Source organism: Rissa tridactyla, chromosome 1, assembly GCF_028500815.1.
Source record: "Rissa tridactyla isolate bRisTri1 chromosome 1, bRisTri1.patW.cur.20221130, whole genome shotgun sequence".
In the NCBI taxonomy this organism is placed as follows: Eukaryota; Metazoa; Chordata; class Aves; order Charadriiformes; family Laridae; genus Rissa; species Rissa tridactyla.
Window position 1 is genome coordinate 7,996,160 of NC_071466.1, and position 24,247 is coordinate 8,020,406.

The window sequence follows — 24,247 nt, forward strand, 5'->3', positions numbered from 1 at the left end:
TGTTGGAGCGGGGCCAGAGGAGGTCCCGGAGATGCTGGGAGGGCTGGAGCCCCTCTGCTGGGAGGACGGGCTGAGAGAGTTGGGGGGGTTCAGCCTGGAGAAGAGAAGGCTCCACGGAGACCTTGGAGCCCCTTCCAGTCCCTCAAGGGGCTCCAGGAAAGCTGGGGAGGGACTCTGGATGAGGGAGGGGAGCCATGGGACGAGGGGGAAGGGGTTTTCCACTGCAAGAGGGGAGATTGAGCTGAGATCTCGGGCAGAAATTCTTGGCTGTGAGGGTGGTGAGCCCCTGGCCCAGGTTGCCCAGAGAAGCTGTGGCTGCCCCATCCCTGGAGGGGTTCAAGGCCAGGTTGGACGGGGCTTGGAGCAACCTGGTCTGGTGGGAGGTGTCCCTGCCCAGGGCAGGGGGGTGGAACTGGATGATCTTTAAGGTCCCTTCCAACCCAAACCACTCTATGCTCTATGATTCTATGCTATAACCATGCAGCTTTTTTTTTTTTTTTTTAACTCAGCACCTTTTTTTTGGCCTGGAGGTGGCCGCTGCACACTGGGAAAACCGCAGCCACCTCCCACTTGCAGGCGAACGGCAGCAAAGGAGTTTGCCTCTCGGTTGGGGAAGCACTTCAGGGCGAAGAGGTTTTCAGGGAAATAAGTTACGCTTTTGTTAACGGGAAGAACGACGCAATCACCGCGCTCCTGCTGAACGGGCATTATCCGCTGGGTTTGTTTTGTCCCGGCCCAGCTTTTAAGGAAGGGGGAAGAAGAACAAGTCGAGGTATGAAGGCAGCCTGTTAAAAAATGGAAGAAATGAAAAGTGGCATCACTGGGTGGGTTTGGGGCTTAACATCATTTATAAGCGATGAAAAGAATCACAAGCAAAGAGGTTTGTGAGCGATGCAGCAAGCAAAAAGAGAGATGCAATGAGCAAGAAGCTAAAAGAAAAGGACAACGTGGTCAAAGCAGTAAGTCTGGACAATAATTTTTGGAGAAGCGTGTAAAAAGCCAGAGAAGATGGGATTTCTCAAAGGAAGAGGCTGCAGGAGCTCAGGGAAAAAATGACGATAGCCTGTGTAAGCGTTGCATGTGAGCGGTGGAAATGAAAGCTGAAAGATGAACCCAACGCGGTGGCAATGCCCAGTGGCCGGTCGTCTTCAAAGAGGGTAAAAGCGTCTCGACTCCAAACAGCTGGAAGCAAAAACGGGGAAGAAAAATCAGTGCATAGAGCTGAGGTATCCCTGAGCACCGAACGCAAAAACCACTCACCTGCGAGACACTGAAACGAGCCAGGCAAGGAGCCGGTCACCAACGCCAGGAAGGAAATCGAACAGGGAAAACCAGAATATGACATAATAATACGGAAATCTTACAGGGAACCTCAGCATACAAGATAATAATATGGAAATCTAACAGGGAAGCCCAGAATATAACATAAAAATAAGGGAATCTAATAGGGAAACCCAGAATATAAGATAATAATAAGGAAATCTTACAGGGAACCCCAGAATATAACATAACAACAGGGGAATCTAATAGGGAAACACAGAATATAAGTAATAATAAGGAAATCTTACAGGGAACCCCAGAATATAACATAAGACTAAGGAAATCTAACGGGGAACCCTGGAATATAACATAATAATACGGAAATCTAATGGAGAAACCCAGAATAGATGATAATAATAAGGAAATCTAACCGGGAAACCCAAAATGTAACATAATACTAAAGAAATGTAACAGGAAAACCTAGAATATAACATAATAATAGGGAAATCTAACGGGGAACCCCAGAATATAACATAATAATAGGGAAATCTAACGGGGAACCCCAGAATATAACATAAAAATAAGGAAATCTTACGGGGAACCCCAGAATATAACGTAATGAAAAGGGAATCTAACAGGGAAACCCAGAATATTAGATAATAATAAGGAAATCTAACGGGGAACCCCAGAATAGAAGATAATGCCAAGGCAATCTAACGGGGAAGCCCAGTGCGTGAAGGGATGCGGAGGCCAGCGAGGTCTGGGATGAGCGGAAAGGCTCCTCACGCGATGAGGCAAATGAAGCCCACTAAAGGACAGGCACACTGCAGTTACGATCAATCACTCTCTCCCTCTCTTTCTTCACGCGATTAGCTTAACTGCATAATGGCTATTAAGCAATTATTTCGATAACCGGAGCTTTGTTATCGGCTCTCCATTTTTCCCGTGATTTTGCTCCTCATGTAAATACCACCTTTAAAGATCGCTTTAAGTATGCGCATAAGTGTTTTCCTGAGCAGGAGATTCAAATTTCTGTACAAAAGCATAAACTATAAAAAACGATACCCAAGAAAATACACATTTTTATCCCCAAATGTCAGGTTCTCCCCCGATTTACCGCCAATTTTGCCGCCGGCGGAGCGGTGGCCGTATCAAGGCAAGGTGCTGGATTTCGTTCCACTTTTTTTATTATTCAACTTTTTATACATAATAAATACAAACTTTTTACAGCCAATATAAAGAAAGCATTTGCACCGATGCTTTCAGTGTACTGACGCTGTACAGGATGATACGTCGAATACATGCCCTGTATGAAGAAACCATAGTTAAAAAGGAGGCATATTTTTACAACTTTTCTTCTTTTTTTTTTTTTTGTTGGGTTGGTTTTTTTTGTTTTTTTTTTTGTTTTTTTTTTGTTTTAACCTTTTTAAATAAAATTAGCAGCTCTTACAGAAAATATTTTAAAATACAACTAAAAGAGACTTTAAATAACACTTTCTGAATTTTGAAAGTCCGGGTATGAAGGACACAGAAAAAACTGGCCAAAGAAATCGAACGTGAAGGTTATGGCAAAACTCGCTTTTCTTCCGCGTCGTGAAGCTTTCAAAATTTTTGCAAACAAGTTAAAATCTTTTTTTTTTTTTAAAAACTTCTTTTTTTTTTTTTTTTTTAAACTTAAGAATAAGTTTGATAAACACATAAAAAGACCTCGAACAGATCAACAGGACGAGAGGTGCAAAAAGAATGAAAAAATTACGGAAAAGATTTCGCTGGGCAGTCAGCGGTTTCAGAACTGATCCAGGAATTATTTTCTTCCAACAGCCCCATTCTCGGTGGAAGATTCCCCCTGGGAAAGGAGATTGGCAAAACCACGGACGTCTCAGAGCCCCAGCCTGGCTCGGGATTGACAAGTACATGCAAAACTGATGACATAAACTTGTTAGATGATTTGGATTTTGATTTTTTTTTTTGTAAATGCAGCCTCAAGAAATAGCCCTTGTTAGTAAACTAAAGGTAGAAAACTTACTGGTTTAGAAATAAAAAAGAAGACATAACAGCGCGTTCAACAGAACCCATAGAACAGCTCAAAAAAACCCACTTTGTGATGCCTTTTAACCGAAGCTTTGATCTGACGGGAGATTGCTGAAAATAATTTAGTGAGCGCACCTAAAGAGAAAAAAAAACCAAACTGCTTTCATCCAGTTTTTCCCTCTCCTCTGACCGTTTCCACATTACAGTTCCCAATCTCCTTGGCCCTTTCACACGACAGCACCAAAAGCTTCCTTTTCCCGCATCTCCGATGGCAACTGCCTTTTGGAATTCTTTCACTCTCTCCTTTCCAAGAGTAATTGGAGCCCGTAGGCCTGGCCGCGAAGGCGGCCTGAAGGCTTCGCAGAAGCCGGAGCTCTTCCTGGCGCTCTGGCTTTGGCACGTCAACGGGTTTCGCAGGGAAAAACGCTCCAGGACCATCCGAAAACTAAATAACGCGTGTAAATACTCGAAATGTAACTTCTAACTCTAGCCAGACGTGTTGATGACAAAGCTATACTGCTAACCTCGGATAATAAAGTACACGGCAATAACTGGGATAAGAACGACCCCAAGTACTTAAAAAACAAAACGAAACAAAACCAAACCCCCCAAATCTGCTAAGAAAAAAAAAAAACCAAAAAAAAAGCAGCTCAATTTCCAGATCTAGACAAAAATCTCACTTTTCTACCAGTTGGTTTATGCTATGGAACAAGATGTTGCTACTAATTCAGCACCTCCATATTAGATACTGTATTACTAAATGTACTGCATAAATATTAATACAAAGAACATTTAGTTCTGTTTAACTGTTAATTAGTGAAGGGGTGTGCATTAACGCAACGAACGCCATGTGATCCGCATCACTTTTCCCTACCTCTAAGAGTATTTTCCTGTTTCTTCCTTTCTGCAAGGGGGTTAAAGAGGAGCCAGCCTCTCCTTATACTTCTTTTTTTCAGTTCCCTTTTTCATTCCGCAAGCTCTGATTAATACCTAATCAGACAAGTTCACGCTACTTGAAGAACTGACAATCTTTTAACACATTCCTATGGCAACAGTAATATACTGTACTAATGCACGGGATGGGAATACGCGATGACTAAATTGCATGAATGAGGCTTTTTTTCCGCAGCCTCCCTAGAAAAATTGACCGTTTTCAGCCAAGAGAGAAACCTGCTCCGAGCCAATCCTCCGCTCGCTGTTTGGCCCGTCTCGGTTTGTGCTAAGAGAGGAAGAACGATGTATACAAATCAAAACGACAACCAAAAAAAAAAAGGCACAAAATATTCATGACCGTGGGAAGGAATCCACCATGTCACTGCCACAGAAAACCCTCCCTATCTCTTGCTCTATTTTAAAGTCTTCATCATGCAAAGGTGCCTAAAAACGAGATTGACCAAATATCGCGTTTGGTCTTGATTGTAGCACTACTACTGAACTAGTCCGATCGTTACACCAGAGTGATTTCCACGTCCTCGATCTTCTCCGTTGTCCGGCGATGATGCTGAGTAGGGGGTGGCGGAGCCGCTCGCACCTGAAACAGCCAGAACCAGCCCATAACTATCAGCAAACTCTCAACATTTCCAAACTTCTACAGGATAAAACTGCAGCTTTGGGCTTATCATAGAACGTGTTGGGTTGGAAGGGACCTTTAAAGGCCGTCTAGTCCCACCCCCCTGCAGTGAGCAGGGACATCTTCAACTAGACCAGGTTGCTCAGAGCCTCATCAAGCCTGGCCTTGAATGTCTCCAGGGATGGGGCCTCCACCACCTCTCTGGGCAACCTGGGCCAGTGTCTCACCACCCTCATTGTGAAGAACTTCATCCTAATGTCTGATCTAAACCTGCCCTGCTCTAGTTTAAACCATTGCCCCTCGTCCTGTCGCTCCATGCCCTCGCAAACAGCCCCTCCCCAGCTTTCCTGTAGGCCCCCTTCAGGGACTAGAAGGGGCTCTAAGGTCTCCCCGGAGCCTCCTTTTCTCCAGGCTGAACAACCCCAGCTCCCTCAGCCTGTCCTCACAGGAGAGGGCTCTAGCCCTCGGATGATCCTCATGGCCCTCATACCTCAAGATGATGCAAATATACAGATCGTTACTAAGACTGACAGAACTGCAGCGAGGACCCAGCTGAGTTCAGGTCCAGGAGCCAATTAAGCCATCAAGGCTCTTCGTTACAGACTGTCACCGCTCTCGGGTGACCAGCAGTCACGGGGGGGCAAACACACCGAGGGAAATAACCTATTTACTCTGCCTGTACCCACGGAGAATCCTGGGACGGACTTGGATCTTTACATCCAGTGCTTTCCAGCTGATGACGCCCTCGGCTGGAAACTACCAGAACACCTTGTTGCACCGAAGCAGCTTACTCGTGTTTAATCAATCACTGACCCTAACGCTACGCACCTGAAATCTGATGCTATTTTTACCCTCCGCCACATCAATACAGTTCTCATTGCTCCTCATCGAGACTCCCTTGAGCGCTAACAGCATTTCGCCCAGGGTTTTTTATCACACGGTTTCAAAATCCACCGGAGTGACTTGATACGGAAAACAGGCATTGTGGAGCAATAGCAGAACAAACTTCCCAATGTTTTCAAACCGGGCATATTAAAAATGCAAAACTGACAGAAATCCTTTCAATTAAGGCACGACACTGTAGTATTATTTTAAAAAGACGGTAAATTGCAAGCAACTCGTGAAGAAAATAATAAATCTACAAAATGGAAAAGCTGAATCAATGTATTTTTACAAGGGAATAATAAGATAATGTGAAACTTCTCTGTTCAATAATTAAACACTTAACGATGCGGTACTACCTCTGCCTCGCGTACGTCCGTGAATAAGGCTGACTCACTGACTACCGGAATATTCAAAATATCATTTCTGAATATGCAAAACCACTCTTTTTCTCCAACCTCCTTCATTGAGGATGCCAGGAAAATACAAATATTGCAGCTTAATACGATTCGGTTTAGGACTTTGAAACCCCCAAAACTTGATTTCAAAGTTAATCCCAGGAGACAGATCTCCGCAAGTTCTAAGTGATTAAATTCTTCTTCTCTTTTCCTAGCAAAACCTCTCCTTCTAGGCAGCAGAGACACTGCAAAATATATAAAATAAGAGACCATTTCATCTTATCATGAAGAATTTTTAATATAAACCCCTCAAATGAAGAGGTTCAGAAATAAATTTAACCCTAAATCAAGTCCCCTGGACCACGTATCACGTCAAACTGCCGGCCAGCAGATTTGTCTGCCAGCACACTGGGGAAATTGTACAAATCCTGTGATTAAGCTGTTCTGGCATTTATTCCCCACCTCTTTTTTAGTTCTGTTTAGGGGTTATTACGCGCGGCCAGAACAGAACTAATCTCCCAGCGCCCGAAAAGGCAGCGTAAGTTTATCGACTCACATCTATTTTTACTATGGTAAGAGATGTAATTTCCTCCCAGGTTAGATTTCACGATCGAGACGCCTCACGCGGGTATTACAGCGGTAACGGCAGCCACAGAAGGGCGGGTTGGATGAAAAAAAAAAGGGGATGGATAAGACTCAAGGTCATCTTTAAACACGGGGACTGACCGGTTAAACAAGGGCAGCTTTGTTTTATTCTAGCGTTCGCCCCATCTCAAATAGCTCTCGTGTTCTATCGCTTTCTGACACCTCTATGGCATTATCCAAGGGGGGCGAACAGACCTTTCCTCGCGCTATTAATCTGAGATACCGCATTTTACTACGCAGTAATTGGATTTGCAGAACACGGAGCCATTCACCACCCTGCTCTGAATGTACCTGATTTACCCAGACTCAGCCCAATAACTTTGGAGCAGCGATAAAACCAGTTATTTATTTTTAACTTACAGGTCGCAGTTTGCCATAGGAAGTTTCGGGGGGAATTCGCGGAGGCTGGGAGAAGCCAGGAGACTCTGAACTGAAGCTGTTTTCTGAAAGGGTAAGCAACAACCCATCACACACACGCCGCTCAGCGCTGCTGAATTTACTTTGTGTTGCAAAAAAAGCTGCGCTTTTTTTTTTTTTTTTTTAAATATGTGCATTCTAAATTAAGAATTTAGCAAAACATTTCTTATACTATCACAAAATTTCTTACCGTTAGTTGTCGGCGACCTGGGGAAGAACTGAGAACCTCTTTTATCTGGACTGTGGTAGGGACTAGTGGGAGGCTGGTCGTAGAGCGGCAGCGGTGGAAGGGCGTTATTAGGCTTCGGAGTTGGGGATACCTGTGTTAAAAAGAGGGTGGGGGGATGCAGAAATCCTTATTCCTCGGTGGTTTTTACGTACGCAGCCAGCTGCAGGACGTTGTCTGACACAACAATATGCCAGGAACTGTCATCTGGAGAAAACCCATCTGTCAAAAGCGCTGTCAGGTAGGTTTGGGAAGGAAAGCCGTGATATCCAACAGGGATTAGATGTTTTTTTTAAATCATAGGTTGCCACTGAGCAGAAATTTTCATCCTCTCCCAGATAATTCAGGCAGACTTTTTGAAGGTTATCCGAAAATAAAACCTTCTGATCAAGTGTGTTTCTCTACTATATTCACACAAAAGTGTTAAGATCATGACTTTTATCCCAACTCAACTGCATATATATCATTTAAATCATAAGTTTTCACAGTTTTCCCAAATCAAAGAATAAAAATACTGGAGGAATTACTTCGTAGGGAACGTGGAAGTCCAGTTTCTAGCACCACAATTTTTCATGAGAATGTGTCTGATCTTCTAATATAATATAAGGATTCACAGAATCACAGAACAATGGGGGTTGGAAGGGACCTCTGGAGACCATCCAGTCCAACACCCTGCCAGAGCAGGGTCACCCAGAGCAGGTGGCACAGGAACGCGTCCAGGTGGGTTTGGAATGTCTCCAGAGACGGAGACTCCCCCACCTCTCTGGGCAGCCTGTGCCAGGGTTCTGCCACCCTCACAGGAAAGAAGTTCCTCCTCATGTTTAGGTGCAACTTCCTATGGTCAAGTTTGTGCCCGTTACCCCTTGTCCTGTCCCCGGGCACCACTGAGAAGAGCCTGGTCCCATCCTCCTGACACCCACCCTTTCAGTATTTCTAAGCGTTGATGAGATCCCCCCTCAGTTGTCTTTTTTCCAGACTGAAGAGACCCAAATCCCTCAGCCTTTCTCCATCAGAGAGGTGTTCCAGTCCCCTCAGCATCTCTGTAGCCCTTTGCTGTCCCCTCTCCAGCAGTTCCCTGTTCTTCTGGAACTGGGGAGCCCAGAACTGGACACAGAATTCTGGATTACAGAACTATACTGAATTGAGGATGTTTTTGAAGAGATTACTGTAACACAGTATTTGGCAGTATCCTGCCCTTCAAAAACTGAGAGGATACAGAACAGACTGGAGTATGAAAACATTAAATTAGGGCTGAGAGAGCCTGTAATTCTTTTTTTGCCAGTTTGTCTTTGATGTCTCAGTTGATGTCATAAACGAATTCCAGGAAGCAGACTGGGAATTTTCTCCTTTGGTTCATTTTCTTTCTACCCAACTACTTGCCTTTATTCACAAATATATTACATTTGCCACGATAGATCAGTTGATCGTTATTAGGCTGGCTGAGAAATTAAAATGTAAATTAATATCATACGTGTAAGCTGGCACCTCAACTCTTTCCATACCTGAATATCTCCAATCCACTGAGTCTCTCCATTTTCTGAGGCCGTCAGCTCTTCAACTAATACTGATGGGAACACCCCGACGCGGCCGTTGAATTCTCCTTCCCAAAAGCCATCATCATCTTGATTTTCCTTGTTCAGGATGCGGATGATGGCTCCTTCCGGGAAGGACAGCTCATCATCTGTCTGGCCTTCGTAATCGTAAAGTGCTTTTACAAAACAGACTGAAGAGCGGGGGGAAAAAATAATTATGGAATTAGGATGAGCTTAAAAAAATGATCATAGAATCATAGAATCGCCACGGTTGGAAGGGATCTTTCGGATCATCAAGTCCAACCACCAACCTAACTCTGACGAAAAACATCACTAATGATGTTATTGTACATGATCAAGTACTACACAGAATTGCAGCGTCAAATTATTTTAGTTTTCTTTTTTTTTAGGTAATGTTAATCTCAATTCTATGAGATCGCCAGGTAAATTACATGGATTTGATACGAGATAGATCATTACTGAGAACAGCTGTACTCGGATACAGGTCAAATATGAGAAATTCCCACATGCGACATCCAAACTCGATAAGCAGAATGCTTTTGAGAACAAGCTTAATCTACTCTTTATTTATTTATCGATCGGTATTTACCACTGGAGTCTCCATTCAGGCTGCCTGTGACTAAATCAGCCTCTGTGGAGTTATTTGAGGTGTGGGAGCGAGTATCCAGTGCGGCGAGGGACTGTAGCATACTCAGCAGGCTGCTGGACGTCGGGAACTGCAGGTACTTCTCTGGCACGTAACCCACTTGCCCCACTTTGTTCCGTGCCTGTAAGCAAAGGACAGAAAAGATGCTCTGCTTTTGCATACTCTGAAAAGAATCCAAATCCCTTCTCCCATCCCAAATTCTAGTTCTAAAAGTAACAGTGAAAGGAAATAATCTCAGAAAAACGATACCTTCACCCAGTCTTCCATATCTCCATCTTCAATAACCTCCAATACCTCGTGTTCCTCTATGGTCAATTCATCCGGCTGAGAAGCCTGAAGTAAATAACGGGAAGATTAGAAAATACAAGCGTTTTCAGATGCATGGGACAGGAAGCATAACGAACAACCTCATCCAGGCCCTTTATTAAAAATTACGTCTTTCTAAAAAAAAATGAAAATTTGATGATGTAGCATACTTTAAAATATAAAAATAAGGGTTTTTCTGTATACCTACTGATATTCCCAAGACCCTTTTTCAGTCAAGAGGACAGACAGAAGCACCCCGAATACCACCCAGCGCGTCCAACCCTATTTACTTTTGAAACCCTAATTACTCCGTACTCTGCCACTGCCTTCGGTGTGATTTACAGCTGAGGCAGCGGCAGTAAATAGCGTGAATGCCGTTTGTCAGCAGAGCCTGAACTCCTGAATGGCGGTTTCACTATTCCGGTACAAAGACGAGCTTTGTGGCGTTTCTCATACAGCCACACCAGCAACACAACTCCGTTTTTCACAGCGAGAAGGTAGATATATATAATGTGCACCATTATTGAGCCAAACGCTGACATTCTACCTCCAACTCCCACCGAAGAGTTACATCTATCATTTTTTGGTCACGTAATTCATTTTTTCTAATCAATTAAAAAAAATAAAATCGCAAACCTTATATGAATAAACAACTTTGCAGGTGAGAGGATAATTTCTTAGAGTACCAGAAGGACTAGAACTACTGTCATCAAACACATCCATGCTGTCTTCAAACTCTTCGCCTTCTTCCTTTTCTGCATCGGCATTAATCTAATAAAACAAATTAAATTCGGCATTATACATCAAAGAAAAATAAGTGAAGAAATAACATTAAAATTGAACTGATGGATATTCTTCTCGCTTTTTTTCCTACTTACAATTCTTGTAACTGGACAAAAAAAAAGGTCGACTAAATAATATTCAACATACAATTCTCAAATAACAACATCAGGAAAGCATTGACCAAACGAAGCAAATACAGGGAAGCAAAAGAAGACTCTTTGCTTAATTCAGCTGTTTTTCTTCATTCAAGCACAAGCCGTGGGCTTTAAAAAGAACTGGAGAAGATTTTGGAAGCTCCAACTCAGCTGTTGGCCGTTATTTATTTTGCGCATCAGCTGCGGAAGAATGACTAATGTGCCTTCCTTGGGGGTGCCATTTCAGAGGCACAGCAAACAGTTTAACGGAAAGGCGAGTCACTTGCTGAGAATTTATGCCGCTAAAAGATGAATGTACCTGTGACCACGAGTTATAAAATGAAACCGCAGTGGTAAGACTTAAATTTGAAAAAAAAAAAAAAAAAAAAAATCAAAAAAATCAGCCTTCCGGCTGGTGGATTCTGCACAATAGAGTTGCTGCAGTTTATTAAAAAAAAAAAAAAAATAGAGAAAGAATGATTAAAAACTAGCTATAAAAATTTAAATAAAAACTGAAGTCGAAACACCGGAAAAATACAGGTTTCTATAAATGTAGTTCGGGCAACATTGACATGAGCTGTGCTTTGGCCTGGTGCCTGGATTAAATGATGAATAAACACTTTATCTCATGTGAAAACAGGCAAGTCCTGCGAATCAAAGGCAACACTGTTACGTGTTTGCCGTCTTCCCCTTATTCATTCCTTTTAATATGGGGGCAAATCTGGGATTCCTCATGAAAACTAAAAGGCTGATAAATCGAGAAAATTGGGGCTGAGACCAAAAAGGGTCTGTGCAGGCTCCTAAACCAGCCGGCTCCGTACGTCAGCCCGTGACACCTTTGCTCTTCTGGACCTGGGGTAGGAGACCACAAAGCTTCATCATTTTCCGACCTTGATTGATTTTTATGTTACAATTTCTAGACCACATCCTTGTAATTCATACCGTTTTTCCCCATTTTCCTTCCAGCGCAGTTTGCGTCCATCGCCACTTAAACGCGTTCACGGATGTCGCGGTAACAAAAATAAATCGCGGTAAAAAAACCAATGCTTTGATATATTACCAACCAACTATTAATTATGGCAAATTTAAGGTTTCTCCCTCCAGTTTCTAACTGCCTTTTGCTGTGCACGGTCCGCGTCCCAGCAGCCGTAGGAAACATCATGGAAATTAGTGTATCATGCCTAGAAAGACTCGTTTGTAAAACATCTGGTCCTCGTTTTCTAACACGAGGAAGAAAAATACATCTTAATTTTCAGTGTGTGGGCTGCTCAGACTCCTTGAATAGCATCATTTGCAGAGTAGGCACACAGAGGGAAAACAGCATTAACGATACAGAAAACTTAGCAGCTCGTGTCATAAAGCTCATCTTTCAACGGAGCCTGGTATTATTTTGCAATAGAGGTATTTAGGGAGTGAAACCACAATTTGGTTCATGCAGGTTGCTGGTTTCAGATGACAATCACGCTTGAGTGTGAACCAGTAATGTAATATATAGAATCTTAAAATGGTCCAGGCTGGAAGGGACTTTTCAGATCATCGAGTCCAACCATCAACCCAACACTGACAAAGCCACCACTACCCCATGTCCCTCAGCACCACGTCTGCCCGGCTTTTAAATCCCTCCGGGGATGGCGACTCCACCACTGCCCTGGGCAGCCTCTTCCAATGCTTGACAACCCTTTCGGGGATGACATTTTCCCTAATATCCATCCTAAACCTCCCCTGGTGCAACTTGAGGCCGTTTCCTCTTGTCCCATCACCTGTTCCCTGGGAGAAGAGACCGACCCCCCCTGGCTACCCCCTCCTTTCAGGGGGTTGCAGAGAGCGAGAAGGTCTCCCCTCAGCCTCCTTTTCTCCAGGCTGAACACCCCCAGCTCCCTCAGCCGCTCCTCACAAGACTTGTGCTCCAGACCCCTCACCAGCTCCGGTGCCCTTCTCTGGACACGCTCCAGCACCTCAATGGCTTTTTGTGTGGTGAGGGGCCCAAAACTGGACACAGCACTCGAGGTGGGGCCTCACCAGTGCCCAGTCCAGGGGGACCATCACTGCCCCAGTCCTGCTGGCCACACTGTTCCTGACACAGGCCAGGATGCTGTTGGCCTTCTTGGCCACCTGGGCACACTGCTGGTTCATATTCAGCTGCTGTCGACCAACACCCCCATGTCCTTCGCCGCCGGGCAGCTCTCCAGCCACTCTGCCCCCAGCCTCTAGCGTCCATGCGGTTGGTGTGACCCAAGAGCAGGACCCGGCACTTGGCCCTGTTGAACCTCACACCATTGGCCTTGGCCCACCCATCCAGCCTGTCCACATCCCTCTGCAGAGCCACCCTAACCTCCAGCAGATGAACACTCCCACCCAACTTGGTGTCATCTATGAACTTACTGAAGGTGCACTCGATCCCCTCGTCCAGGTCGTTGATAAAGCTATTGAACAGAACCGGCCCCAGTACCGACCCCTGGGGAACACCACTTGTGAAAGATGCTATCTCCCTTTCCAGGTAAAAGCATCCATTTTCCTGTTCACAGAAAACGTACCAACTGCAAATATTATTTCTAACTCTGTAATAATGTACCTCTACTGTACAAGTGTTTCTTATAACCATACTGCTTCGAGTCCCACAAACAGAAAACAAAACACAAACCCCATAAAGACATTATTCTCTCTTTTTTGCATAAACTACATAGTATTTACTATACATTTGTTGTAGGCAGCGTAAAGGTTTCGCAACAATGTCAATATGTAAGAGTAGCATTGCGTATCTTTTCCAGATGACATTAAAATTCAAAATGACAATTAACTTTTTTAGGCATGTACACTGGGAAAAATAAATGTATTCCTTCCCCAAATTATGCATTTCGTCATTACATCAGAAAGTCACTGGAGAGTTGATGGCATATTAACTCCTTCGGCTCGCTGTATTATTGCAGCAGGTTAAATAAATACAGTGATATCAAGGCATCGATGCTGCTTTCTAATTTTTAGCTCTTTGAAATAAAAATATATTGAGAGTTTTGCTGCACAGATTATGTCGTGATAAATATGGGCACGAAGAGCAAAGCAGTGCAGGACGCAGGGACGGCAGGTAGCTGGTTTCTGAACATTAATCACTGCCCACTCGTTAAGGATGAAGTGAAATTGCTGCTTGTTATGTGCTGCAGTAATTCTAATAATTGCACGCAGCGTAATTTCGGTAACGGTTCTAAGAATTCCATCTCCGGGCTGTCCTCATCTGGCCTGCCAAGGTCAACAGCATCTTATTTTTTTTTATACGGGAGGGTACGTAAGTGTAAAAGGGGAAAATAAGAATCAGAGTTGAACCTCCCACGCTGTGGCATCTGCTGGCTCGCCAGGGACTAGCCCGGGGTTTGGCTCAGGGACGGAGCGCTGGCACGGCCGCCGAGACGGAGAACAAGATGCTGGGCGCAATCCAAGGCGCACAACGGGAAGCGAAAAGAGGTGGAGTACAAGGAGAAAGGGAAAAAAACTGCTGATAAACACAGCTCCATAACATCTCCTCATCTCTCCCGGCTAGCAAGGAGCCGAAATGACACGCGGCGCAAGAAGTCCTTTGGGATTTTGGGAAGGCTGAAGCTCGGATCTGCATACAACAGCTTGAATATATAACTAAACTACTAACGATGGGGATAAAGAGACAAACAGGACAGGGCAGGGATTATAATAACAACCTTTACTGCAAATCGCTGTCACCGAGCTCCGTGTGGGACATCCTAGAAGAAACATCCCAACACCCTGAAGAAAGCAGAGTGGAGTCGGCGCCCCCTCACTTTTTTCAACTAAAGTTCATAGAATCATAGAATCATAGAACATGTTGGGTTGGAAGGGACCTTTAAAGGTCATCTAGTCCAACCCCCCTACAGTGAGCAGGGACATCTTCAACTAGACCAGGTTGCTCAGAGCCTCATCAAGCCTGGCCTTGAATGTCTCCAGGGATGGGGCCTCCACCACCGCTCTGGGCAACCTGGGCCAGTGGCCTTTTCCACAGGGCTGCTCTCTATCACCTCATCCCCCAGCCTGTATTGATAACGAGGACTGTCCCGACTATCAAGTGTAGGACTTTGCACTTGGCCTTGTTGAACTTCATAAGGTTTGCTCGGGCCCACCTCTCTAGGTCATCCAGGTCCCTCTGGATGACACCCCGTCCCTCTGGCACCACTCAGCTTGATGTCATCGGCAAACTTGCTAACGGTGCACTTGATCCCACTGTCTAAATCACTGATGAAGATATTGAACAGCACCGGTCCCAGTATGGATCTCTGGGGGACACCACTTGTCAGCCCTCTCCAACTGGACATCGAACCATTGACCACCACCCTCTGGATGCGACCATCCAGCCAGTTCCTTATCCACCGAACAGTCCACCCACCAAATCTGTATCTCTCCAACTCAGAGAGAAGGATGTTGTGGGGGACCGTCTCAAAGGCCTTGCAGAAGTCCAGAAGTTGACAAAGTCCAGAAGTTGACAGAAATGAAAATTTCTGTACACCCAAAAAAACCCCTTTCCCTCTAAGGGTTTGCCACTGTTCCCAAGAAAACAATAAGGAAGCATAAAAAGATGAAGAAACATGGGAACGGGCAGGATTTTTTGTGTGTGCAGACACTGCACACTTGCTGAAACAGAGATTTTGTCTCTCTTAGGTGATCAGGGAAAACCAGACCTCCTCCAAAGCATCTGCGGTGCAATGAGAAACCACGTTCCCATTCCCCCTGAAAGTTTCGTTAGACAGAAGATATATTCTGGCTGTCCAAAGCTTTTAAGATGAAAAAAGAAAGTGTGAATGAAGTAATTTTAACAGCGTATGAAGACTACAGTTAGGAAAGTATCCACACGCAAACTAAGACTTTATAAAAGCCTCTGAAATTTGTTATAAATATATAAACATGCACAGAAAAATTAAAATTCGTTTGAGGCAAAATGACTAAATCTTCAGGAATTTTGAGTTGGTGACCGGTGAAGAGCCCCAGATTGCGCCGTTTTACTGCCAAAGGTGACAGCGCAGCATCGCGTGCCGTGTAGGGGAATTAAAAAAAGGGAATTATCAGCTCCTTTAGCAGTTCCTATTTCTGAACAGGGTTTCCTGGTTCGGGCAGTCGTGTGATTCAGCTATCTCTACTTTTTTTAAAAAACATATCATTCTTCAGGGGAGGAGAGGGAAGAGAAATGAGTTTGCTTTTTATTCTTTCTTGAATTACATAAAAATGTGCTGTCTTCCAAGCTAAACAGGTGGGAAATGCCTCTATTTTGCAAACCAGCTATAGATATTGCAACACAATTAGTTTTACGTACTAATGAGTACAAAATCATTACCAATCTTCCATTGATCCAAGCCGCTTTTGAGTTCAATTTGGGGTATATTGGCTGAAATATTCGAAAGGGTCAGTGGGACTTTGGACACGTTGTGCCACACTCAGGTAAATGAATTTAACAGTTTCAGAAGGTACCAGCTCTCTGGATGAAACACAGGAGTCCTCAGGTTTGGGCTCTGTTCCGATTTAACGTCTTTACTGCTTTAAGCAAAACTAGTTATTCATATAGAAAATGTCAAATATCGACTGTATCTCAAGTAACAGGGCAGCAGCTCGCAGGTGAACAGTGGTAACATCTACCTCCATGACAAATTCTTCGAGGGAAACATCTAACCCTGCTCCCAGAAACCTGTTTTCCAAAGCCTTTCACTGATTTTTAATGAATCAAATTTTCATTTCAAACACCCAAATCAATCTGGAAAACCGGCTTTGCTCTCTTGCTTGACTTTCACTGCGATCTGCAGGCAACCGACTCCGGAAGAGCCGATGTGGAGTCGACGTTTTTCTAAACATTTGGGGGAGAAAAAAGCGCCTTTCATCCAAGTAGCTCAGATAACGTCGTGAACTATTAATGAAACTTCAAAGAAACGCGCAGCCATTTTTCTTTTCAGGAGGTGGCAAATAAATGTTATGGCACTTAATTCAAGGTCGGAAAAATCAACCTAAAGTAAACTCAGCAACAAAACCCAGAAATCCTTTTTTTTGGTTCTTACATGAAATTCAGCCACGTAAAGCTATGAGATTTTTCCAGTTAGCCACCAACCAACCAAATATTCTCAATTTGGTTTTCTATTCGATATGAAGTCAGGATTTGCTACGAGGAAAGGTTTTACAGGTCGGAAACCGTACCAGGTGTGAAGAGCCGTTGTTGGTCACCGAAGGCAGGCTGGCCCAGCGTTCGTTCTCCAGTTCTTCCATCACTTGGTTCATTGCGCTTTTTAGCCAGGTGTCCACAGACACACCAATCTGCTTCAGCAGATCAAGACGGGCTTCTGCTTTCAGCTTAATTATCTGGGGAAATAAACACACACAAGTCAGAATTCTTTCAAGATTACTTTTCGCTCCTTGCCACCATTCAAATGTGTTATTTCCTGATCAGCAAATTACGGAAATTACACAAATAGGTGGCTCTGAAAGCTGCTCCATGCGGAAACGAGTCCAGGTCTTCATTTCCTTGCCTGCGGGAACACGGTGTGAGCCAAGAGACAGGGGATGCTTTCCTTGGGATGTAAAACTACAGGCACAGCCACTTTCACAAGCTTGTGTTCTTAAAGTAACGATTTAAAGTAAACTAATCATAAACCGATTAGTTTATGCTAATTTTCTATTCAGATATTAGAATAACAGAATCATTTAGGTTGGAGGGGACCTTTCAGATCATCGAGTCCAACCATCAACCCAACACTGACAAAGCCACCACTCCCCCATGTCCCTCAGCACCACGTCTGCCCGGCTTTTAAATCCCTCCAGGGATGGCGACTCCACCACTGTCCTGGGCAGCCTCTTCCAATGCTTGACAACCCTTTCGGGCAAGAAATTTTTCCAAATATCCATCCTAAACCTCCCCTGGTGCAACTTGAGGCCGTTTCCTCTTGTCCCATCACCTGTTCCCTGGGAGAAGAGACCGACCCCCCCTGGCTACCCCCTCCTTTAAGGGGGTTGCAGAGAGCGAGAAGGTCTCCCTTCAGCCTCCTTTTCTCCAGGCTGAACACCCCCAGCTCCCTCAGCCGCTCCTCACAAGACTTGTGCTCCAGACCCCTCACCAGCTCCGGTGCCCTTCTCTGGACACGCTCCAGCACCTCAATGGCTTTTTGTGTGGTGAGGGGCCCAAAACTGGACACAGCACTCGAGGTGGGGCCTCACCAGTGCCCAGTACAGGGGGACCATCACTGCCCCAGTCCTGCTGGCCACACTAGTGGTGATACAGGCCAGGATGCTGTTGGCCTTCTTGGCCACCTGGGCACACTGCTGGCTCATATTCAGTCGGCTGTTGACCAACACCCCCAGGTCCTTTTCCGCCAGGCAGCTCTCCAGCCATTACTAGCTGGTGGCTCTTTTCTTTATGTTCTAGTGGTTGGTCAGTTTAGATTATTTTCAAAGTGTAAAAACCCAGACAAAACCCAGCGCTTCACAGTATTTTTAAAACTAGGCATATTCCTGGGCTGCAGACCCTGGATCCCCTTCAGGTGGTGACTAAACTGGATGTGACACGCAAATAAATCCGACGTGATACACAAATAAATCCGATGCGATACACACACACACACAAACCACCAACCCCCAAATGAGCCTGTTTTCCATCAGCGCTTGCCAGAGATCACAGGCAGCGTATTTGTTATGGAAACAGAATATCTTAATAATTCCCAAATTAAACAAATAATACACTTCAACAAACAGTTTCCTGATTTTTGTCTTTAGAACAGAAGGAAAATTTAGGTTTTCTGACAGCTGGGTTCACTTCAGCATCCTGGCATGCTTTCTGGCTGACGGAGCCAAGGCTTTAACAAATTCACGGCAAACCATCACCCTGATCCAAATTATTTAACGACTGAAGCAGGAGGAATGGAAAGAGTAGCGTGAAGAAATGCAGAATTTTGAGAAAAGCGCAATTCAGAATTTCAAGAAAAGAAAAGCAGAATTTCAAGGGAAGAAAAGCAGAAATTCAAGAAGGGAAAAGCAGAATTTCAAAGATCGCCTCAAGAAGCGGGGGACAAATTTAGGAATAAAATGGAGAATATTTATGTCCAGTCCAGCCCTGTCGTCACCATCCTGTTCCACTTGCCCAGAGGAACAAAACTCGCAGAATTTACCAAAGGTCCTTCAGTGAGTCACTGATGGAGCCAACACCAGGAACCCACTGAACCGCCCTGGAGTTCTTCCGGCGTTTCCTTTCACAGAATTGTTCTTTCGGAGCAAGTTACTGTGCAAGGAGCAAAGTTTCACCTCCTTTCTCACCCTTCCACGGGCATCAGAAGCGCCTTAGTTCAGCATCACTGCCCGCATCCATAGATCGAGTTAGCAGCAGCGCTGGGAAACCAAGCAAAACCAGCAAAAATAGAAGGGTCTGAGCAAAAATTAGAGGGAAATTCTTTTTCTGCAGTGGCTGAAGCACAGTAAGAGTATGGAAGAATAGATGTACAGTGAATTAAAATGCCAATTGGTGCCACATAGATTTTTATCTCTCACAATATCCTCGTTATAATATATAAAATTACGTGTGCTGAAATGATACCGGTATTTTTTGTGGGTTTTTTTGGATTGCTATTATCATAGAATCATAGAGTGGTTTGGGTTGGAAGGGACCTTAAAGATCATCCGGTTCCAACCCCTGCCATTGGCAGGGACACCTCCCACTGGACCAGGTTGCCCAAAATAAATGACTATAATGTCCATTCAGCTGAACACCCAAAACATGGATCCATTTTCATTTTAAAACTACTTGCGAAGGTGACTTTAAACCTGTTTCAAACAATTAAATTGCTTTTGAGAGGGATTATTTTCAATTCCGTTTAGAAGAAATGTGATTTTTTTAGAAAGGTAAGTCATTAGAGTCAAATTTATGATGTGAAATGTATCTTCACAGGGGTACAGCTGCACGCACACGCTCTCCCACATCATTAGGTGCGGAGAATGAAGGATCGGACAAGCTTGGAAAGCATTTCCCACGGGAAAAGCCAAAGCCACTTCGCCAAGTGAAATTTCCACTTCTCCGTGCAAGCGGTCTTCAGGTGAATGATTAACGTGCACTGTAAATACTGTTCATACGGCCGAGGAAATGAGGAAAGAAGCAAAGTATATTAATGCGCCTTGCGTTACTTCAGTCAAGATTCAGAAAATATTGATTTTAAAAGAATAGAGAGTCCAAAGCTGGATCCACGCACCAGCAACTACATTTGCGGGGCAGATCCTTTCGGTTCAATTGTGGCACCAAGCATCTTCCGAAAACCTTCTAAGTTTTTATGGCCCAAGCCCCAACCTGAAATTTGTAAATATTTACAGAAGCAATACCTATGGGAAGGTCAGAAATCAGAAGGGTTGGGGGGTGTCAGAGTTTTGAGTTCCAAAGCTGAATGGAATAGACATTTTATCCCTTTATTGGTCTTAAAAAGGCACTACCTCTCACTTCGTTTTTTTTCGTTTTGCCCCTACTTATATTAGTTTGTATATTTTAAAGCTGTAAGAGCATGGAAACAATAATAATTTTAATTAATCATTAACCTTTTCTTTGGAAAAATTTCTTTTGGGAGCACTTATCCAATCGAGAAGTGGATTCCTCACTCTACCAGGCAAAACAGAGAACACACTTTTAAACCAAAGATGATAACACAGAAGGGTTGCACCAAAAAAGCTGAATCCAGGGATGCCAGTTCCTGAACACACCTCTCTCCTGTTACGAAGCATTCAAGATTTTGAATAAAACCACTTTCTAACCACATCTGCGTTGAAAGAAGGGGAGATGAGTGGCTCTGCAGCACCCAGCGCCGTCCTTTTCTTGGGTTTTCTTTTGAAAGTGCGATAAATTGACTTAATGGAGGTCAACGCGAGTCACTTGCTTTAGCTTGTTAATGAGAAACTCCTCATTTTGTCACGTCACGGAGCTGAAGTGCCTCCACGTCTATATAAACATTTACGGAATAAAGTAGCTATCCCCTAATCTGCCTTTCCATTTTGAAATTGCGTTACGAGGGCTTTCCGTGCGCCTTCGACAAAAGCTGCCCAGGAAATGATCAGCCTGGTTGCTTTGCCGTTATACCTCGTTATGCCATTTCCAATTAGCTCGAGTCATCCAACAGCCCTACCCATTAGCGGAGGCAGGCTCTAAACAGGGGTAGTTCATATTAGAACTCCGTCTGTTGTTTGTACAAACTTGTTAGCTAAAATAAACATGCTGCTCCAAGATCCTTGACTGTACTTGCTGAGGGTCAGAGAAGAGTTTTTAATCCGCGGTACCCAGCAAATCCAAGCGCGTTACACCCCTCTATTTACACATCGGGCTCTTAATATTCAACAAATGTTCGTTCCAAAACCACAAATGTTTTGAGTTTCATTCCACTGCAGACAAGCCATAAAAGCACTTACAGGCCTGCACTCGAAAGATGTATAATGTTATTTACAAGCATATATATATATTTACCAAAATAATTATACTGGTAGACCAGAGTTAACAGCTTCCTCCCTATATGAAAAAACCTAAAAATCCTAGACAGCTGTATAACTTTATTCTGCTTCTCACACAGGAACAGCTACATATTTAAAAATACATTCAAGTATCACTACGACTAAATTAGCTGGGGTTTGATGCTTTCGTTACACCGGAATAAAATGTTGAGAGGGAAACCAAGGGATCACCCAGAGGAAATACTGGTGTTTCCACCAGCACCACGTCACGCAAGCAGCTTCATGTGTGGCTTTTGTTCCTGCAGCCGGGCACAAGGCAGGATCTCTGGAAGGTGAGATTCCTGCAAGCTGGAGTCCCAACTACATCACGGAGGGTCCCACCTTGCACAAAAGGTGCAACTGCTCAGTCTTGTCTTCCCCTTCCAGATGTGGGGAGGCAGCCAGAAAGGGATGTGTTGAAATAAAAAGAGACAGGGTGCGCTTTCTGACAAATCACAGCTCTGCACTACGCTGCAAAACCACACAAGACTACAAAATCCTTACGAAACAATGCCCTAGCTCTCAAAGCCCTTAATATCATAGAATCATAGAGTCACAGAATGGTTTGGGTTGGAAGGGACCTTAAAGACCATCCAGTTCCAACCCCCTGCCCTGGGCAGGGACACCTCCCACCAGCCCAGCTTGCTCCAAGCTCCGTCCAACCTGGCCTTGAACCCCTCCAGGGAGGGGGCAGCCACACCTTCTCTGGGCAACCTGGGCCAGGGGCTCACCACCCTCACAGCCAAGAATTTCTGCCTCAGATGTCAGCTCAATCTTCCCTCTTGCAGTGGAAAACCCTTCCCCCTCATCCCATGGCTCCCCTCCCTCATCCAGAGTCCCTCCCCAGCTTTCCTGGAGCCCCTTGAGGGACTGGAAGGGGCTCCAAGGTCTCCCTGGAGCCTTCTCTTCTCCAGGCTGAACCCCCCCAACTCTCTCAGCCCGTCCTCCCAGCAGAGGGGCTCCAGCCCTCCCAGCATCTCCGGGGCCTCCTCTGGCCCCGCTCCAACAGCTCCGTGTCTCTCCTGTGCTGAGGCCCCAGAGCTGGAGGAAGTACTCCAGGTGGGGTCTCCCCCGAGCGGAGCAGAGGGGCAGAATCACCTCCTTCGACCTGCTGGCCATACTTCTTTTGCTGCAGCCCAAGATGCGGTTGGTTTCTGGGCTGCCAGTGCGCATCGCCGGCTCAAAAAAATCATATATTTCAAATTAAAAGCTAAACCAGGCTTTGAACATTGATTTTCCCCATGAACAAAAAGGATTCCAGCAGACACATGTGTCGTACTTCCCAACTGACAGAAGCTCATGGAACTGAAAATATTTAAAATCAAGTACCCACTTTTATTCCCAGCAACATGAAGTACCTCCAGGAAAGCAGCTGAGTTTCGAAAGCACAGGAATGCTGGAATCCAGCACTCGCTCCGAGATCTGGGTGCTGCCCAAATTTCATTGTTCTTACGTCTCACTGTAGGACAAATATTTTCCCATTTAATAGTGAATGTGCTATTTACAGTTACTATTTACCAATTCCTATTTAAGAGCTACGGACTGGGTTATCTTTACACTGATTGAAAAACCGTCAGCCACCCACAAAGTTTACAAACAGTGTTCTGGGTGGTTCCTGCTTCTCTGAGCCGTTCTTTTCCCTTAGCTGATGGTGGGTTAGAAGAAGATGAAAGGCAAAAAAACCTCCAAAGTCGTTAAAAATATAAATATTGTTATCTATTTCTCACATACCTATCGTTGCTCTACACGGAAGGAGGCACGGTTTTGTTTATTTACTGTTCCAGTCTTAATTAAGCGAAGGCTTTAAACCTACAGCTTGCACAAGATGAAGATAAACAACTGCTTTGGAAGGCGTGGAAATTAAACCCAGCGAGAATATCTTATATGGCTCATTTCTGTTCCCAGAAAGAAAAGGGCTTTTCTTCTCCACCCCACAAACACCTCGGTTCCAAGTCTTCAAAAATCGTTTATAAAAGTGTTGGGGTAAAAAAAAAACAAACAGGGAAATCCAGCAAAGCTGATCTAATGCAGCCCCTTCGACATTTTGGTTTATGATTGTTTGGAATGGAGTCGCTTGAAGGCAGAGTTGCTTTATTTTCCGTGATTTTTCAGGGCGCAGAACAAGCCCACGACAGCCCTGCCCAGGGGAGAGGATTCCTCTCCCTGCTGGAACATCTCCCGTACTTTTTGATTTGTACTAAAGCCGCCTGAACCCTGTAATTTTTCTCTTAAAAAAAAAAAATCAAAACTATTGATTTTAGACAAAGGTCAAACATACGAGCATGTGCAGACATTAAAATCAGATTAAAATAGGCTTACAAGTAGACCCAAATGATCTTTTGTGAGAAATATTTTATTCCACTGCAATATTGTTCTAGGAACAAAACCATTAAGCGGGTTGGACGGTCTCATTTGGCAACTGGTTTTAGCCAAGGAGAAAGCAACACGGAAAGGTTTTGGCTAAACGTTCTGGAAAGACACTATCTATCTTTATTTCCTCATTCAGAAACATTTTGGTTTTAATTCTAGGCTTTTAAAAATGAAAATAAAAGCATTAAAATGAAATAATTCTCTTAATGAAAAGTAATGTATCATTAAAATTTTGGGCCACCAGAATTATTTGCACAGTGACGGGTGGAATTAACTATGAATACAGTAAAAACAAGTATTGGAACACTACAAAATTCTGAAAACCCAATGTAAGCCCTCCCCTGCAACTCAGCTTTAAATCACAGTCCAGTGCTGTTAAAGTAGGGCTGCACCAGCAAATAATCCACAAAGCTCAACTTTCACCGCCTTGCTGATGTGTGGGGTGGAAAGAGCTATGCCAAAACCACCCAAAGCAAAAAAAAAATCCTATCCAATATGACTCACTTAAAATTTTATCATAGAATCATATCACAGAGTGGTTTGG

At 44.2% G+C, this 24,247-nt stretch overlaps 1 protein-coding gene across 1 annotated transcript in view; it reads right to left on the bottom strand.

Moving 5' to 3' along the window:
- Nucleotides 1-230: 230 nt before the first annotated feature.
- The window catches only part of FCHSD2 (FCH and double SH3 domains 2), a 180,944-nt gene continuing 156,927 nt past the window's right edge, over nucleotides 231-24,247 (bottom strand). Inside the window, exons 13-20 of the mRNA XM_054188889.1 lie at nucleotides 17,026-17,187; nucleotides 10,571-10,705; nucleotides 9,878-9,961; nucleotides 9,572-9,749; nucleotides 8,932-9,152; nucleotides 7,394-7,523; nucleotides 7,147-7,229; nucleotides 231-4,822 (exon numbers count right to left, since the gene is read on the bottom strand). Coding sequence (XP_054044864.1) covers nucleotides 4,739-4,822; nucleotides 7,147-7,229; nucleotides 7,394-7,523; nucleotides 8,932-9,152; nucleotides 9,572-9,749; nucleotides 9,878-9,961; nucleotides 10,571-10,705; nucleotides 17,026-17,187 — 1,077 coding nt within the window. The 3' untranslated portion in view covers nucleotides 231-4,738. The remainder of the gene's footprint in view (nucleotides 4,823-7,146; nucleotides 7,230-7,393; nucleotides 7,524-8,931; nucleotides 9,153-9,571; nucleotides 9,750-9,877; nucleotides 9,962-10,570; nucleotides 10,706-17,025; nucleotides 17,188-24,247) is intronic.